Raw genomic sequence first — 19,677 nt, 5'->3', positions numbered from 1 at the left:
TGACTGTAGGGGCTGAGGGAAGTAGAGGGGATCCTCGACCCCCAACTCTTATTACCACCAGCAGCGACACCAATGGTCTTAGCTGCCAGATTCTGAAGGTATGCCCACCAAAGGGGTCCGGAAAAATTAAACAATTGACTCCCAGACCACAGCTCCACAGCACTGGGGCTTAGATGAATGACAGCGAGAGTGCTCAGTAGTTAGGGAAATAGAGCACTCGGTGGGGCTGAAAGTGTAACCAAATCCCTGGGGAACTGCCTCCCGTGAGCAGGAACTGGCTGGCTGGCAGGAGGAAGGGGAGGAGGGGCCGTAGAAGTGAAACGGCTCTGGACCAACATGATTGAGAGACTCCCAGGAACCGCCTTACAGGGATTGCTGTTGACACATTGAGGGCAAAACTCAGCCCAGAGGGCACAGCTTTGCCTACGGGAAGAGAAGTAAATGGATCTCTAAGACCTAATTTTATTTCCTATTTCATTTTAATTTTTTCTCTCCCTTTTCCCTCTCTCTCTCCCCTTCCAAGTTTTACTGCTCTTTCCATTCTCCTCTATGCTATCTATCTCCCTCTCCTTCTTTCTTTTCAAGAGCACCTACCTTCCCCTTCCGCCCAACTTTCATCCCAAGCATTACGTCCTCCATTTCGCGTAACTGTCTAAATACAAATAGGTGTGCGCCCTCCCCCCGCGCCTGCAAAGTAGCCGGACCTGCAACCCACCAGCAGGTCAGGCCCAGCAACCTGGGAGTGGCAGAGCCGCCCCACGCGCCTGCAAGGTAGGTGCACCTGCTACCAACCAGCAGAACAGGCACAGCAGCCTGCTGATGTGGTAGGCACAGTGCCCCAATTGGAGGAGGAGCAGAGCCCCTGCCCGTGCCTGCGCGGGAGACTCTGCAATGATACAAGAGTAATACAAACATATAGGGGGAAAATTCAATAACACAACAGTCTCAGTAAGCAGAAAGAAACGCGAACAGTATGAAGAGACAAGGAAAGAAAGGACCACAAGCAATGCAGGTCAACTCAATGTTAGAAGAGGTAATATCTGCAGCAGATGGAATGTCAGATAAAGAATTCAGGAGATACATGCTTCAGATGATCTGGAGTCTCAAGGAAGACATTAGACAGCAAAATCAGACAATGAAAGATCTCTTCAACAATGAAATACATAAACAAATCCAGGAAGCAAAAGATCAACTATACAGGGAGATAGAGGTTATAAAAAACAAACAAACAGAAATCCTAGAAAGGCAGGAAGCAATAAACCAACTTAAAAACTCAATTGAGAATACTACCAGCAGAGTAGAACACTTAGAAGATAGAACATCAGACAATGAAGAGAAAGTATTTCAACTTGAAAAGAACATAGACAGCTCAGCAAGACTGTTAAGAAACCATGAGCAGAACATCCAAGAAATATGGGATAACATTAAAAGACCAAACTTAAGAGTCATTGGGATACAGGAAGGCACAGAGCTCCAAACCAAAGGAATGAGCAATCTATTCAATGAAATAATTCGAGAAAACTTCCCAGACTTGAAGAACGAGACAGAATCCCAAATCCTAGAAGCCTACAGGACACCGAATGTGCATAATCATAAGAGATCCACACCTAGACACATTATAATGAAGATGCCCAACATACAGAATAAGGAGAGAATTTTAAAAGCTACAAGAGAAAGGAAGCAGATTACATTTAGGGGTAAACCAATCAGGATAACAGCTGATCTCTCAACTCAGACTTTGAAAGCTAGAAGATCCTGGAATAACATATTTCAAACACTGAAAGAAAATGGGTTCCAACCAAGAATCGTGTATCCAGTGAAATTAAGCTTCAGGATGGAAGATGAAATTAAAACCTTCCACGATAAACAAAAGTTAAAAGAATTTGCAGCTAGAAAACCATCTCTTCAAAACATCCTTGGCAAAACATTACAGGAAGAGAAAATGGAAAATAACAATGAAAACCAACAGTGGGAGGTAGGACAGTAAAGGGGGGAAAATAATCAAAGAGGAAAACAAACCATATTCAGTAACATAAATAAACAAATATGGCTGGAAGGATAACCCATATCTCAATAATAACCCTAAATGTTAATGGCTTAAACTCGCCAATTAAGAGACACAGGCTAGTAGAATGGATCACAAAACATGACCCAACAATATGCTGCCTACAGGAGACGCATTTGATAGGAAAAGACATACATAGACTGAAGGTGAAAGGTTGGGAAAAATCATATCACTCATATGGACTTCGGAAACAAGCAGGAGTGTCCATACTCATATCAAATAAAATAGATTTCAAGCCAAAGTTAATCAAAAGGGATAAAGAGGGACACTACATACTGCTCAAGGGAACCATACACCAACAAGACATAACAATCATATATATATATATGCCCCAAACAATGGTGCAGCTATGTTCATCAAACTCTTCTCAAGTTCAAGAGTCTAATAGACCACCATACAATAATCATGGGAGACTTCAACACACCTCTCTCACCACTGGACAGATCTTCCAAACAAAAGTTGAATAAGGAAACTATAGAACTCAATAACACAATTAACCACCTAGACTTAATTGACATATATAGAATATACCACCCAACATCAAGCAGTTACACTTTTTTCTCAGCAGCACATGGATCCTTCTCAAAAATAGATCATATATTATGTCACAGGGCAACTCTTAGACAATATAAAGGAGTAGAGATAATACCATGCATCTTATCTGACCATAATGGAATGAAACTGATAATCAATGATAAAAGAAGGAAGGAAAAATCATGCATCACTTGGAGAATGAACAATAGGTTACTGAGTGATCAATGGGTTATAGAAGACATTAAGGAGGAAATTAAAAAATTCTTAGAGATAAATGAAAACACAGACACAACATATCGGAATCTATGGGACACATTGAAAGCAGTTCTAAGAGGAAAATTCATTGCATGGAGTTCATTCCTTAAAAAAAGAAAAAACAACAAATAAATGATCTCATACTTCATCTCAAAATCCTAGAAAAAGAAGAGCAAAATAACAGCAAAAGAAGTAGAAGGCAAGAAATAATTAAAATCAGAGCTGATATTAATGAAATCGAAACAAAAGAAACAACTGAAAAAATTGATAAAACTAAAAGTTGGTACTTTGAAAAAATAAATAAGATCGACAGACCCTTAGCCATGCTAACGAAGAGAAGAAGAGAGAGAACTCAAATTACTAGCATACAGGATGAAAAAGGCAATATCACAACAGACACTTCAGAAATACAGAAGATAATCAGAAATTATTTTGAATCCTTATACTCCAATAAAATAGAAGATAGTGAAGGCATCGATAAATTTCTTGAGTCATATGATCTGCCCAGATTTAAACAGGAGGATATACACAACCTAAACAGACCAATATCAATTGAGGAAATAGAAGAAACCATCAAAAGATTACCAACTAAGAAAAGCCCAGGACCGGATGGGTAAACAGCAGAGTTTTACAAAATCTTTAAAGAGGAACTAATACCAATACTTTTCAAGCTATTTCAGGAAATAGAAAAAGAGGGAGAACTTCCAAATTCATTCTACGAGGCCAATATCACCCTGATTCCTAAACCAGACAAAGACACTTCAAAGAAAGAAAACTACAGACCTATATCTCTAATGAACCTAGACGCAAAAATCCTCAATAAAATTCTGGTGAATCGGATACAAAATCATATCAAAAAAATTGTACACCATGATCAAGTAGGATTCATCCCTGGGATGCAAGGCTGGTTCAATATACGGAAATCAATAAATGTTATTCACCACATCAATAGACTTAAAAATAAGAACCATATGATCATCTCGATAGAGGCGGAAAAAGCATTCAACAAAGTACAGCATCCCTTTTTGTTCAAAACTCTCGAAAAACTAGGGATAACAGGAACTTACCTCAACATTGTAAAAGCAATCTACGCTAAGCCCCAGGCTAGCATCATTCTGAATGGAGAAACATTGAAGGCATTCCCTCTAAAATCTAGAACAAGACTGGGATGCCCTCTCTGAACACTTCTGTTCAACATAGTTCTCGAAACACTGGCCAGAGCAATTAGACAGACGAAAGAAATTAAAGGCATAAAAATAGGAAAAGAAGAACTTAAATTATCACTATTTGCAGATGACATGATTCTATACCTAGCAGACCCAAAAGGGTCTACAAAGAAATATTAGAGCTAATAAATGAATTCAGCAAAGTGGCAGGATATAAAATCAACACGCATAAATCAAAGGCATTCCTGTATATCAGCGACAAACCCTCTGAAATGGAAATGAGGACAACCACTCCATTCACAATATCCTCAAAAATCATAAAATACTTGGGAATCAACCTAACAAAAGAGGTAAAAGATTTATACAATGAAAACTACAGAACCCTAAAAAGAGAAATTGAAGAAGATCTTAGAAGATGGAAAAATATACCCTGTTCATGGATAGGCAGAACTAACATCATCAAAATGGCGATATTACCCAAAGTTCTCTATAGGTTTAATGCAATGCCAATCAAAATCCCAATGGCATATCTTGTAGAAATAGAGAAAGCAATCATGAAATTCATATGGAAAAATAAAAGACCCAGAATAGCAAAAACAATTCTAAGCAGGAAGTGTGAATCAGGTGGTATAGCGATATCAGACTTCAAACTATACTACAGAGCAATAGTAACAAAAACAGCATGGTATTGGTACCAAAACAGGCGGGTGGACCAATGGTACAGAATAGAGGACACAGAAACCAACCCACAAAACTACAACTTTCTTATATTTGATAAAGGGGCTAAAAGCATGCAATGGAGGAAGGATAGCATCTTCAACAAATGGTGCTGGGAAAACTGGAAATCCATATGCAACAAAATGAAACTGAATCCCTTTCTCTCGCCATGCATAAAAGTTAACTCAAAATGGATCAAGGAGCTTGATATCAAACCAGAGACAAGGCATCTGATAGAAGAAAAAGTTGGCTACGACCTACATACTGTGGGGTCGGGCTCCAAATTCCTCAATAGGACATCCATAGCACAAGAATTAATATCTAGAATCAACAAATGGGACTTGCTCAAACTAAAAAGTTTTTTCTCAGCAAAAGAAACAATAAGAGAGGTAAATAGGGAGCCTACATCATGGGAACAAATCTTTACTCCTCACACTTCAGATAGAGCCCTAATATCCAGAGTATATAAAGAACTCAAAAAATTAGACAATAAGATAACAAATAACCCAATCAACAAATGAGCCAAGGACCTGAACAGACACTTCTCAGAGGAGGACATACAATCAATCAACAAGTACATGAAAAAATGCTCACCATCGCTAGCAGTCAGAGAAATGCAAATCAAAACCACCCTAAGATATCATCTCACTCCAGTAAGATTGGCAGCCATTATGAAGTCAAACAACAACAAGTGCTGGTGAGGATGTGGGGAAAAGGGTACACTTGTACATTGTTGGTGAGACTGCAAATTGGTGCAGCCAATTTGGAAAGCAGTATGGAGATTTCTTGGAAAGCTGGGAATGGAACCACCATTTGATCCAGCTATTCCCCTTCTGGGTCTATTCCCTAAAGACCTAAAAACAGCATGCTACAGGGACACTGCTACATCAATGTTCATAGCAGTACAATTCACAATAGCAAGACTGTGGAAGCAACCTAGATGCCCTTCAATAGACGAATGGATAAAAAAATGTGGCATTTATACACAATGGAGTATTACTCTGCATTAAAAATGACAAAATTATAGAATTTGGAGGGAAATGGATGGCATTAGAGCAGATTATGCTAAGTGAAGCTAGCCAATCCCTAAAAAACAAATGCCAAATGTCTTCTTTGATATAAGGAGAGTAAGAACAGAGTAGGGAAGAAGAGCATGAGAAGATGACTAACATTAAACAGGGATGAGAGGTGGGAGGGACAGGGAGAGAGAAGGGAAATTGCTTGGAAATGGAAGGAGACTCTTAGGGTTATACAAAATTACATACAAGAGGAAGTGAGGGGAAAGGGAAAAATAATACAAGGGGGAGAAATGAATTACAGTAGAGGGGGTAGAGAGATAAGAGGGGAGGGGAGGGGAGGGGAGGGGGGATAGTAGAGGATAGGAAAGGCAGCAGAATACAACAGACATGAGTATGTCAATATGTAAATTAGTGGAAGTGTAACTGATGTGACTCTGCAATCTGTATACAGGGTAAAAATGGGAGTTCATAACCCACTTGAATCAAAGTGTGAAATATGACATATCAAGAACTATGTAATGTTTTGAACAACCAATAAAAAAATAAAAAATAAATAAAAAACTAAATTTATTTTTAAAAAATCTAAATCCAGTTGTTACTTATGCTACTATGTTCATCAGATAAATACAGAAAATAAATTAATATGTACCCATTTATTTACCTTAGAGAAAACATCTTTCTGTCTATATTGTATGTGGTATGTAGAGTTACCATCATGAAATTATGATAAACTTGCCTTAGACCTTCCATGGTAGTGATTTCACAAGATTTTTACTTTCTGAATTATACTTTGATATGATTCTTACATGCCATGATTAATGTCTGGTTGATGTTGGTATCTGTGAGATAATTTTATTTATAGCAGGTCTTTTTAGATAGCATATTTACAGTGTTAGGTAGAATACAGCTGCCACTAAAAGAAATATAAACATATGAAAGCCAAACTTTGAATTTTGAAAAACGTCCACTCCCCCAACTTCCCAGAGAAAGTTTCCTAAGAATGCTGTATTTGAGAAATTTCTACTCAAAAGTTTGTTGGTGTTCAGTTTACACCATAGGAATATAGCGTTATGGAAAGCATTTATTTGATTTATATTTTAAGAACCAAGCTTAACTTTAAAGCCATGATTCAGCAGAGGGGAAATCTCCTAACATTATCTATATATTCTTTTCAACATCCAGAGTTTCAACTTAATAGAACTTATGACCTGCATCTTCTTGATTTTTCTGCATAATAGAGCAACACAAGTGGCAGAAAGTGACTTTCTAATCTTCCCACATGAAATAGATATTCAAATATTTGCAGATTTGGTAGTATATTTCTAGGAGTTGCTGGGTTTGTATGCAATTCCACAAAAGCGAAAGAGGAAAAATAAAGAGGGCAATACAACAATATCATCATCACAAAATAACCTTCAATGGTTGTGTTAGCTAAGACAAACTTTTCTAAATCCTACTGAATACACTGTTTCCCTTGGGCTTGGTTTGACTGTACATAGAAAGCATAGCAAATGTGTGGATGAAATTTTTAGCTAAAAAGCAGGAGTCTTGTCTAGATCTTGATTTATTTACCCATACTTATTCAACAGTTCCCACTCATAGTAAAATAAATATTTATTTTAAAACTATGTACCAAAAGGCTGGGCACACTGGTAGATACCTGTAACCTCATCTACTCAGGAGACTCAGGCTGAAGGATTCTTTGAGCCCAGGAGTTCTTGGTCAACCTGGAAAATATAGCAATTCCTCTTCTCAAATAAAATATGTACTAATCTTTCCAGAGAATTACATAAAACTTATCCACATAGCTACTTTGAATATTTTTAAATGTCCATTTTTTGACATTAAAATAATCAGTGTGTCATATTTGTAGCAACAAGAAGGCAATTGTGTTTTTGCACAAATTTTGTGCTTATGAGTTCTGTAATCGTCTTGATTTATTGTAATACAGGGAAATAGGAAGCAAAAACTTATTCAATGTTTGAGAAACCTGTGCCCCATGTCATTTCTCTGCTAGCCATTGTCTTCATTTCAGATATTCTGTCTCTGAACATCCCTATCAATTTGGCATCATAGTTTTCACATGGAATTTTTAAAAAAATGATTCTTGCTTTCATTCTGTAAACAAAATTTATTGTTCTCTGCTACAGTTTGGATCTAGAATTTCCCTCAAAGGTACATGTGTTAAAGGTTTAATTCTCAATTTGGTGCTATTGGGAGGTGGTGGAAGCATTAAGAGGTGGGGCCTGGTGGAGATCTTAGGTCATTGTCAGTATGCCATCAGAGAAGAAAGTGACTCCATTCCCCTTCCAGCTTTCTCTTTTATTTCCCCAAGAGGAAGTGAACAGCTTTGCTCTATTAAATGCTCCCTTCCATGATGTACGGTCTTGCCACAGGCCCCAAAACAACCAGGCCAAAGAATCATGGATGAAAACCACCAAGATTGTAAGGCAAAATAAATACTTTATCTTTATAAGTTGATTTTCTCAGGATATTTGGTAAAGTAATGAAAAACTAACACATTCTCTTTCCATGTACACGTAGCCTTCCATGTCTTCAGGATAGAAAATAAAAGATACAGTCCTTGTCATCAAAACATTCACAATCTAGTGAAGGAAACAACAAAGTCAGTCAACCCATAATTCTAGTAGAGTGTGGTAAATTACATGAGAGAGAGTAATATGAAGAGGAAAATTACACACCACATATGTCCATAAGTATCAGGTCAGTCCTTAGTCAAAACTTGTTGTTCTGTCCCAGTCTCATCATAATACTCAGTAAAGACAGATAAATGGATAAGTGAATAAGTAGATGAATAAAAGAATGGAAAATCAACATTCTTTTTTTATTGCTTGCTCAGAACATTACAAAGCTCTTGACATATCATATTTCACACGTTTGATTCAAGTGGGTTATGAACTCCCATTTTTACCACGTGTACAGATTGCAGGATCACATTGGTTACACATCCACGTTTATACATACTGCCATACTAGAGTCTGTTGTATTCTGATAGGAAAGGCAACATTCTTAAAAACTATTTATTTCTAAATGTTTAGGCTTTCTTCCCCCAAAGCTTTATATATATGTTTAATTTTCAATACCTTGGTGAGCACTTGTGTACAATCATTTTCCCTAATATTAAGGGAAATTGTGTCCCTCCAAAATTCAGATGTAGAACCCTAATCCCCAGTACTTTAGAACGTAACCAAATTTGGACATAGGAAATCTGAAGAGTTCATTAAATTAAAGTGAGACTGTTAGGATGGATCACAATCCAGTCTTACTGAAGTGCTTATAAGAAGAAAACGGTTTGGATATACAAAAAGAACTTATGAGGATGCAATTAGAAGAAAGTTATCTGTATGCCTAGGAGAGAGGCCTTAGGAGAAACCAAACCTGAGGACCTTGGTCTTGGACTTCTAGCTTTCAAAACTGTAAGATCATGAATTCATCTTGTTTAAATCAAGAAGTCAGTGATATTTCATCATGGCAGCCCTAGTTAATTAATACTCCAATAATTTCTATAAGTGGGTTAAAAGGAAATATTTTTCTTCCATGTCTACAGTTAATTCTCTCACAGATGACAAGAGACTATGCAGCAAAGAGGTCATAAAAATTCTAGTTTACTTATCCTTACTTTATTTTACTAACTTGAAAGACTACGCCCCTCTTGTATGACTACAATGCTCTGCAGACCTATATTTGACACCACTACCTCCTCAATTTATTAGTGCATGATATTAGATAGTTCAAATTTAAAATCAGTAGGCTTGCTTTAAATTCTAAAAACTGAAGCTACATTTGAATAAGAGACATTTTGACATGTTTTCTTTAAGAATACATTAAGATAATGTGATGAAAACATCAATGTATTAATATTTTGACACCAGTGAATATAATTAATAACTTAATGGAAATTTCCATCATTCTTTTATTTTAAACAGGTAGGTGAGATTTGTGATTTGAGAGTCAGAATATTATCAAAAGTATCAAAATTTTAGTTCTAGCTATGCCATTAACAAGTTTTATGATTCCAGGTAAATCAATTAACTTCAGAATCTCTATTTCCTCATATCCAAAATGAGAATAAAAAATTTTAACCCTTATATATCACTTAGTAATTTAAATACTAAAAGGAACTACTACATGTAAAAATATCTTGAGAATATAAATTATCATAGGAAATATTTTTCTATACTTTGAGCTGACAGAAAAATTTAGCTTTTTCTATCTAAAGAGGTACTGTGATGGAACATATTTCTTGATTGGACTACAAGAATAAGCAAAAATGTCTAAATTTAAAAAGTTCCACATACAAAATAAAATGCAAATGACATAAATAGAAAAAAAAATTAAACACACTATAGGCTCCATGCAAACAGTATGCATACTTAATGTGTGCTAAGAATATTTATAGCTTTTCTGCCCGCTCCCCCCTCCCCCCCGAGCGCCGCTCAGGCTGCACAGCAATCGCTCGAGCTCCAGGCTCCTGCTAAGCTAGCGCTGCCGCCGTCTCCCTCCAGTCGCCATCATGATTATCTACCGGGACCTCATCAGCCATGATGAGATGTTCTCCGACATTTACAAGATCAGGGAGATCGCGGACGGGTTCTGCCTGGAGGTGGAGGGCAAGATGGTCTGTAGGACCGAGGGTAACATTGATGACTCACTCATTGGTGGAAATGCCTCCGCTGAAGGACCCGAGGGCGAAGGTACCGAAAGCACAGTAATCACTGGTGTTGATATTGTCATGAACCATCACTTGCAGGAAACCAGCTTCACAAAAGAAGCATACAAGAAGTACATCAAAGATTACATGAAATCAATCAAAGGCAAACTTGAAGAACAGAGACCAGAGAGAGTAAAACCTTTTATGACAGGGGCTGCAGAACAAATCAAGCACACCCTTGCTAATTTTAAAAATTACCAGTTCTTTATTGGTGAAAACATGAATCCAGATGGCATGGTCGCTCTCCTGGACTACCGTGAGGATGGTGTGACCCCATATATGATTTTCTTTAAGGATGGTTTAGAAATGGAGAAATGTTAACAAATTTGGCAGTTACTTTGGACCTATCATCTGTCATCATAACTGGCTGCTGCTTGTCATCCACACAACACCAGGACTTAAGACAAATGGAACTGATGTCATCTTGAGCACATTTATTTTGACCGTGATTTTATCTCAATTGTAACCTTAAATGTTAATGGCCTAAACTCACCAATCAAGAGACATAGGCTAGTAACCTGGATCAAAAAAACAAATCCAACAATATGCTGCCTTCGAGAGACTCATATGATAGGAAAAGACATACACAGGCTGAAGGTAAAGGTTTGGGAAAAATCATACCACTCACATGGCCCTCGAAAGCAAGCAGGAGTGGCCATACTCATATCGAATAAAATCAACTTCAAACCTAAGTTAATCAAAAGGGATAAAGAAAGACACTATATACTGTTAAAAGGAACCATCCACCAACAAGACATAACAATCATCAATTTGTATGCACCAAACAATGGAGCTGCAACGTTCATAAAACAAACTCTCCTCAAGTTCAAGAGTCAAATAGACCACAACACAATAATTATGGGTGACTTCAACACACCACTCTCGCCATTAGACAGATCCTCTAGACAAAAACTGAATAAAGAAACTATAGAACTCAACAGCACAATCAATAACCTAGACTTAACTGACATATATAGAATATATCAACCATCATCAAGTGGATACACATTCTTCTCAGCAGCACATGGATCCTACTCAAAGATAGAGCATATATTATGCCATAAGGCAACTCTTAGTAAATATAAAGGCGTGGAGATAATACCATGCACCATATCTGATCATAATGGAATGAAAGTGAAAATCAATGATAAAAGAAGGAAGGAAAAATCCTACATCACATGGAAAAGGAACAATATGTTATTGAATGATCAATGGGTTATAGAAGACAAAGGAGGAGATGAAAAAATTCTTAGAGTCAAATGATAATACAGACACAACATACCGGAATCTATGGGACACAATGAAAGCAGTTTTAAGAGGGAAATTCATTTCTTGGAGTTCTTACCTCAAAAAAAGAAAAAACCAACAAATAAATGAACTCACACAACACCTCAAAAACCTAGAAAAGGAAGAGCAAAACAATAGCAAATGTAGTAGAAGACAAGAAATAATTAAAATTAGAGCAGAAATCAACGAAATTGAAACAAAAGAAACCACTGAAAAAATTGATAAAACTAAAAGTTGGTTCTTTGAAAAAATAAATAAGATAGACAAGCCCTTAGCCATGCTAACGAAGAGAAGAAGAGAGAGAACTCAAATTACTAACATACGGGATGAAAAAGGCAATATCACAACAGACACTACAGAAATACAGAAGATAATTAGAAAGTATTTTGAAACCCTATATTCCAATAAAATAGAAGATAGTGAAGATATCGATAAATTTCTTAAGGCATATGATTTGCCCAGATTGAGACAGGAAGACACACACAATTTAAACAGACCAATAACAAAGGAAGAAATAGAAGAAGCCATCAAAAGACTACCCACCAAGAAAAGCCCTGGACCGGATGGGTATACAGCGGAGTTCTACAAAACCTTCAAAGAAGAATTAATACCAATACTTTTCAAGCTATTTCAAGAAATAGAAAAAGAAGGAGCTCTTCCAAATTCATTCTATGAGGCCAACATCACTTTGATCCCAAAACCAGACAAAGATACTTCAAAGAAAGAAAACTACAGACCAATATCTCTAATTAACTTGGATGCAAAAATTCTCAATAAAATTCTGGCAAATTGAATACAAAAACATATCAGAAAACTTGTGCACCATGATCAAGTAGGATTCATTCCTGGGATGCAAGGCTGGTTCAATATACGGAAATCAATAAATGCTATTCACCACATCAATAGACTTAAAGACAAGAACCATATGATCATCTTGATGGATGCAGAAAAACCATTTGACAAAGTACAGCATCCCTTTATGTTCAAAACACTAGAAAAACTAGGGATAACAGGAACTTACCTCAACATTGTAAACGCTATATATGCTAAACCTCAGGCTAGCATCATCCTAAATGGAGAAAAACTGAAGGCATTCCCTCTAAAATCTGGAACAAGACAGGGATGCCCTCTATCACCACTTCTATTCAATTTAGTTCTCGAAGTACTAGCCAGAGCAATTAGACAGACAAAAGAAATTAAAGGCATAAAAATAGGAAAAGAAGAAATTAAATTATCGGTATTTGCGGATGACATGATAATATACTTAACAGACCCAAAAGAGTCTACAAAGAAGCTGCTAGAGTTAATAAATGAATTCAGCAAAGTGGCAGGTTATAAAATCAACACGCATAAATCAAAGGCATTCCTGTATATCAGCAACAAAACCTCTGAAATGGAAATAAGGAAAACCACTCCATTCACAATATCCTCAAAGAAAATAAGATACTTGGGAATCAACCTAACAAAAGAGGTGAAAGATTTATACAATGAAAACTACAGAACCCTAAAGAGAGAGATAGAAGAAGATCTCAGAAGATGGAAAAATGTACCCTGTTCATGGATAGGCAGAACTAACATCATCAAAATGGCGATATTACCCAAAGTTCTCTATAGGTTTAATGCGATGCCAATCAAAATCCCAACGGCATTTCTTGTAGAAATAGACAAAGCAATCATGAAATTCATATGGAAAAACAAAAGACCCAGAATAGCAAAAGCAATTCTAAGCAGGAGGTGTGACTCTGGAGGTATAGCGATACCAGAGGTCAAACTGTACTACAAAGCAATAGTAACAAAAACAGCATGGTACTGGTACCAAAACAGGCAGGTGGACCAATGGTACAGAATAGAGGACACACAGACTAATCCACAAAATTACAACTATCTTATATTTGATAAAGGGGCTAAAAGCATGCAATGGAGGAAGGATAGCATCTTCAACAAATGGTGCTGGGAAAATTGGAAATCCATATGCAACAAAATGAAATTGAATCCCTTTCTCTCGCCATCCACAAAAATTAACTCAAAATGGATCAGGGAGCTAGATATCAAATCAGAGACACTGTGTCTGATAAAAGAAAAAGTTGGCTACGATCTACATATTGTGGGGTCGGGCTCCAAATTCCTTAATAGGACACCCATAGCCCAAGAGTTAATAACAAGTATAAACAAATGGGACCTACTTAAACTAAAAAGTTTTTTCTCAGCAAGAGAAACAATAAAAGAGGTAAATAGAGAGCCTACATCCTGGGAACAAATTTTTACCCCCCACACCTCAGATAGAGCCCTAATATCCAGAATGTACAAAGAACTCAAAAAATTAAACAATAAGATAACAAATAACCCAATCAACAAATGGGCCAAGGACCTGAACAGACACTTATCAGAGGAGGACATACAATCAATCAACAAGTACATGAAAAAATGCTCACCATCTCTAGCAATCAGAGAAATGCAAATCAAAACCACCCTAAGATACCATCTCACTCCAGTAAGATTGGCAGCCATTATGAAGTCAAACAACAATAAGTGTTGGCGGGGATGTGGGGAAAAGGGTACACTTGTACACTGCTGGTGGGGCTGCAAAATGGTGAGGCCAATTTGGAAAGCAGTATGGAGATTCCTGGGAAAGCTGGGAATGGATCCACCATTTGACCCAGCTATCGCACTTCTTGGACTATTCCCTGAGGACCTTAAAAGAGCGCACTATAGGGATACGGCTGAATCAATGATTATAGCGGCACAATTCACAATAGCTAGACTGTGGAACCAACCTAGATGCCCCTCAATAGATGAATGGATAAAAAAAATGTGGCATCTATACACAATGGAGTATTATGCAGCACTAAGAAATGACAAAATCATAGAATTTACAGGGAAATGGATGGTATTAGAGCAGATTATGCTAAGCGAAGCTAGCCAAGCCCTAAAAAACAAATGCCAAATGTCTGCTTTGATATAAAGAGAGCAACTAAGAACAGAACAGGAAGGAAGAGCATGAGGAAAAGTCTACAGTAAACAAAGACGAATGGGGGGAGAGAAACGGAGAGAGAAGGGAAAGCATATGGAAATGGTAGGAGACCTTCAATGATACATAAAATTATAAGAGGTTATGAGGGGCAAGGGGGAGGGAAAAAAAGGGAGAGAATTGAACAACAGCAGGGGAGGTAGAGAGGGAAGATGGGAGGGGAGTGGAGGGGAGGGGAGGGGGGATAGTAGGGGATAGGAAAGGTAGCAGAATACAACAGTCACTAATATGGCATTATGTAAAAATGTGAATATGTAACAGATGTGATTCTGCAATCTGTATTTGGGGTGAAAATGGGAGTTCAAAACACAATTTGAGTCAAATGTATGAAAGATGATATATCATGAGCTATGTAATGTTTTAAATAATCAATAAAAAAAGAATATTTATAAAACAGGAAGGATATATCACTTTAAATAATACACAAAAACATTGGGGGGAATTAACTTTAAGGAATTAGAAATGCACAGGCACAAAATCTATATAAAATAATGTTCAGACTACAGTGTTCATATGAGAGAATTATTAGAAATAATTCAAATATTTTAATGACTTGCTTAAATGTGTTGAACAAGTATAAAATGCAGTAGAGCTGTTTAAGTACAATTTAGAAAATAATTTAGTAACTGGTAATATGTTTCCTTTACTATAAAGTAGTAGCAATTTGTGAAACAGCCTGTCTCAATTATATATCACTATGAATTCACAAAAAACAAGTCAGAAAATTTTGAATGAATGAAATGAAGTAGAATTATACTGATTATGTTTGATAGGTGATATTGTGGGCAACTTTTGTTTTTCAATACATTTTTTTAATATTTCAATTTACCATTTTATAGTATAGTAGTCCCCCTTATCCACAATTTCATTTTCCACAGTTTTAGTTACTTGAAAATATAATCTAAAATATTAAATGGAAAATTCCAGGAATAAGTAGTTCATAAGTTTTAAATAACTTTTAACACAGCATATTATTTTAATTGTTTTACTTTATTATTACTTCTTTTTGTTAATATCTTACTGTGATTAATTTATTAAATTTTATCACAGGTATGTATATAAATGAAAAACCATAGTTCAGTACTATCCTCAATCTCAGGCATCAATTGGAACATATCCTCTGCAAATAAAGAAACCACTGATATTTTATTTTTAAAATTCACTTGTTTTTGAATGGATAATGTATCAATGCATATTAATGGTATAATATCTAAAAAATACAAAAAACCTACATGAAAATTAAGACTCATCTACGCTTATTTCCCAAGTACCCAGTTCCCTTCCTATAGCTTACCAATTATTAAATTCTTATGTATACATCTAGAGGTAGTCTATAGACATACAACTAAATGTACAAATGTTAAAACAGTATAGAATATGCTCCGTATACTATTGTATTCAAATGCTTTATAATACAGTGTGAAGATACTCTCCGATGTATAAAGTCTGCTCATTCTCATTCTATTATTACTCCTGTAATATCCCAATGTGTATTAGTCATTAGCTATAACTTATTTAACTGGTCTTCTCTTAATATTCATTAGATTCTACATTTTATTTCACTGCTATGTTAAGTTGTTAAATTATGTTGTATATGTGTACAGCTTGAAAAATAAATAATTTTGGAGCAATCTCAAGAATGCTAAAATGCAAGTCTACAAAATTTTTCGAATACTATTTATTATTACTTTTTTGTTATCTTTATGAGTAGTTCTACAGCCATGAGATTTAAATCAGCTAACGACAATAAAAGTTAAGATAATTTACAATTCAGGATTTAGTGGTTCCATGAAGTTTACCACTTTATCTTCAGAAATCCTCTTAGTGCTGGGAAAGAGCAGGCTATATTTTTAAGTATATATGTTGAATACTCAGAAATGAATAGAGATCGAGTTCTTAAGCTACTTAGACTTAAACTACAAAGCTGATACCAAGGGGGCAATGCATTATTAATGGTGTAAGGAGGGCTCTGGGATGATTTCCTTATGCTGATGATGAAAAATCAAAAGGAATGACTAGCCTTCTTTTAATTTTTCTACAAAATACGTAGAGAAAGAATCTAAAAATTGATTTATGCTTTTGGAAAGGAAGACATACCGTGACAGATTTGAGAATTTTTTAAAAATGGTAAATAATAATAAATAGAGATTCAATTTTAAGAAAACAGGTAAATTTCAGAAAAAAATCTCAAAAGGAAGAACACAGGGAGTCAGAGAGCTGTAGGATTTCTAAGGATACTTATTCATCGAACACGTGCACAAAATATGTTTAGGTAGGTAAGGAAGGCTGAGCTTTATCAATGGTAGGATTCTAATAACTGCAAGTTTAACAAAGGAGCCCTGATTTAGAATCTGTATGGCACTCTAGTTCACCATAATTTCCTCAAAGGCTGTAGGTTCTTTCTTCTCTTTTAGTGACCAGATTTGGGCTCTTTGGTCTGAAGTTGGCTGTATGCCCCAAGATGGGCCAATAAGAATATTTCCTGAATAACAATGACTATTTTTGAAACACTTGAACTTTTGCCTTAGACAAATTCAAACATATTGTAAAACACATTTACAACTTTAGATATGCAGTAGTTGAATGAATTAAAAAAATGTTTTAAGTCTCATCATTGATTTGACTATAAGAAATAATCTAAGCTTTATTGGGCATTAAATTTTTGGTAATAATGATACAGAGATATTATGAAGATAATTTATAAAAAATATCAAGGGAATTTTATCCTTTAGGGAACCAAAAAATTCATATGGAATCTCTAAAAACAATGAAAAAATGTTAACCAAAGACCTGAATAAAGAGTACTGTGAATTTGATTTCTGCCTTCTTTTCTTTTCTGTTTTTATATATCCATTATAAATGAATTCCCCAAGAGTTCCGATATCTGTGTACTTGGTATTTCTCTATATCATTTACAGCTTTAGGGCTTTAATCCCTTTCTGCCTGTATTGTTAGAGAAAGGGCAGCCTAATAATCTGAGAGGCAAGGTTTGTTAATAGTGGTATTCTCCTATAGTTCGCTAAATTTCCTAAATCGGATAGAAAGACAAAGACTCTAAAGCTTATCCAGATGTGGTTTTATAATGATGTCACTAGGCTTTACTCCATAATTGAGGCCCCTAAAAATATACAGTTTTAGGCTTAGTATCTACAACAAGGTTAATGGAAATCTGCACCAAGGGTAAATACTTGAGCAGATTGTGTCATCAGGAAATATTTAAACACTATTTAAAAGGATTTAAAATAAGCAGATTTTATTTTACACTGACTAATGCACAGAAATATAATACAATAGAGCTGTTAACAAATAAACATAATGCTTTTCTCTCCTCTCCTCCTCATCCTTCTGCCATCTGTAGGGTTAAGTCCAATTAGCTTCCTGCATTTTAAGTTCTAAACCCACTTGTCCTGTGCCTGCCTATTCAAGTTGATGGCTACACTGGTTCAGCCTTGACTACGTGGGAATAAAGTTATGTTTGGATGATTTATTTCCTAAAACATTAATTAGCTCACACTATTTAATTTCCAAAAATCTTTCAATGTTTCTCCATTGTTTCACTACAAATTTCAAATGTCTCAACATCTCCAAGCATTTTTGAAGCAGCTTCCTACTGCTTACCAAGGGTGTTCAATTATATTAAAGTGCACAGCATTTAATTTTCATGAAATGCACATTCATACTACTTTCCTGTTGACTCTTTTACCTGGTCTGTAGACCTCAGTTTTGAAACTATACTTTAAAGTCCATTAAAATCTCACTTTCTCTGTGACATTTTCTCTCCAGAATGGATTGAATCTCTCTATTTTTGGTCCTTAATTCTGTTATAGAACATTTCTCAGAGAAGAGATTATTCTCCTTGGTTTAACATATTTGTGTCTATGCAAATGAACTGAGAAGGGCTTGAGGGAGGATGACACTATTTTAATCATACATGCAACTTCCAACCTCTGATGTCCATACAAGTTGATCAACAAATATTTCCTAAATTAAATTGAATACTTAGTTTAGGTATATGCCTAAAGAGAATGTTTTATGATATAACAAGAATTTTATTATTTCTACAACTAAAAGAACCAATAGCATGTGGTTATTGATCATTTGCTATTTTCACAAAACTTGTAAGCACTATGCTAATCATATTTACATGTCTTGTCATATTGAATTCTCACATTAAGTCCCTGAAGTAGTTACTGTCATTACCATTCTACCATGAAACTAAGGCTCAACAAAGTCACACAGGCAATAAGAGTCATATTTGAGTGATTCCGTCTCTGAACCTCATGGTAGGAAGAATTCTAAGAATAACTAACTCCTACTGACCTTCACCCTTTATAATTCCTCATCTATGAGGAATGGTGAATGCAACTGGTGAATTATATGGGATTCTTGTATGTGATTATCTTTTATAGAAAAAAGGAGATGATGTTTGTGGGCCCAATTTAGTCCTGTTCTTTTTTAAAACAGAATCAGTAATTTCCCTTATCAATACTAGTACATTCCAAGATCCCCCAGTGGATTCCTATAGCAGCAGAAAGTACTAAGCCTTATATAAACACGTTTTTCATATATATATATATATATATATATATATATATATATATATATGCCTAAGATAAAACTTAATTTAAAAATTGGGCACAGTAAGAAATTAATGATTACTAGTAATAAAATAGGATAATCATAACAATATACTATTATAAAAGTTGTATAAAACTTATAAATTGTTGATTTATTAAATTTTCTATTTCATATTTTTGGACCTCAGTAACTCATGGGTAGCTGAGAGCTTGGAAAGTGAAACCATGAACAATGAAGGATTTTGATAATTTTGAAAATTATCAAGGACAATGATAATTTTCTTCAGCTGCTGGCAG

At 35.6% G+C, this 19,677-nt stretch overlaps 2 protein-coding genes across 2 annotated transcripts in view; one reads left to right on the top strand and one right to left on the bottom strand.

The window, feature by feature from the left end:
• USH2A (usherin) overlaps window positions 1-19,677 on the bottom strand; it is a gene marked incomplete at its 3' end in the record, with an annotated part of 798,897 nt that overhangs the window by 380,020 nt on the left and 399,200 nt on the right. The gene's annotated exons all lie outside the window — the stretch shown is intronic.
• Window positions 10,212-10,835, top strand: LOC308651099 (translationally-controlled tumor protein-like). Its single transcript, XM_081297838.1, has one exon. The coding sequence runs from the start codon at window positions 10,291-10,293 to the stop codon at window positions 10,807-10,809; it is 519 nt and encodes a 172-aa protein (XP_081153964.1). The 5' UTR covers window positions 10,212-10,290; the 3' UTR covers window positions 10,810-10,835.

The sequence above is a fragment of the Spermophilus citellus genome (assembly GCF_964194105.1).
Source record: "Spermophilus citellus genome assembly, chromosome: 6".
Lineage (NCBI taxonomy): Eukaryota > Metazoa > Chordata > Mammalia > Rodentia > Sciuridae > Spermophilus > Spermophilus citellus.
This window is presented reverse-complemented; position numbering and strand designations above follow the sequence as displayed.

Excerpts from the sequence above, each read along its gene's own strand:
- LOC308651099 (XM_081297838.1), top strand. The coding sequence starts at position 10,291 with ATGATTATCTACCGGGACCTCATCAGCCATGATGAGATGTTCTCCGAC.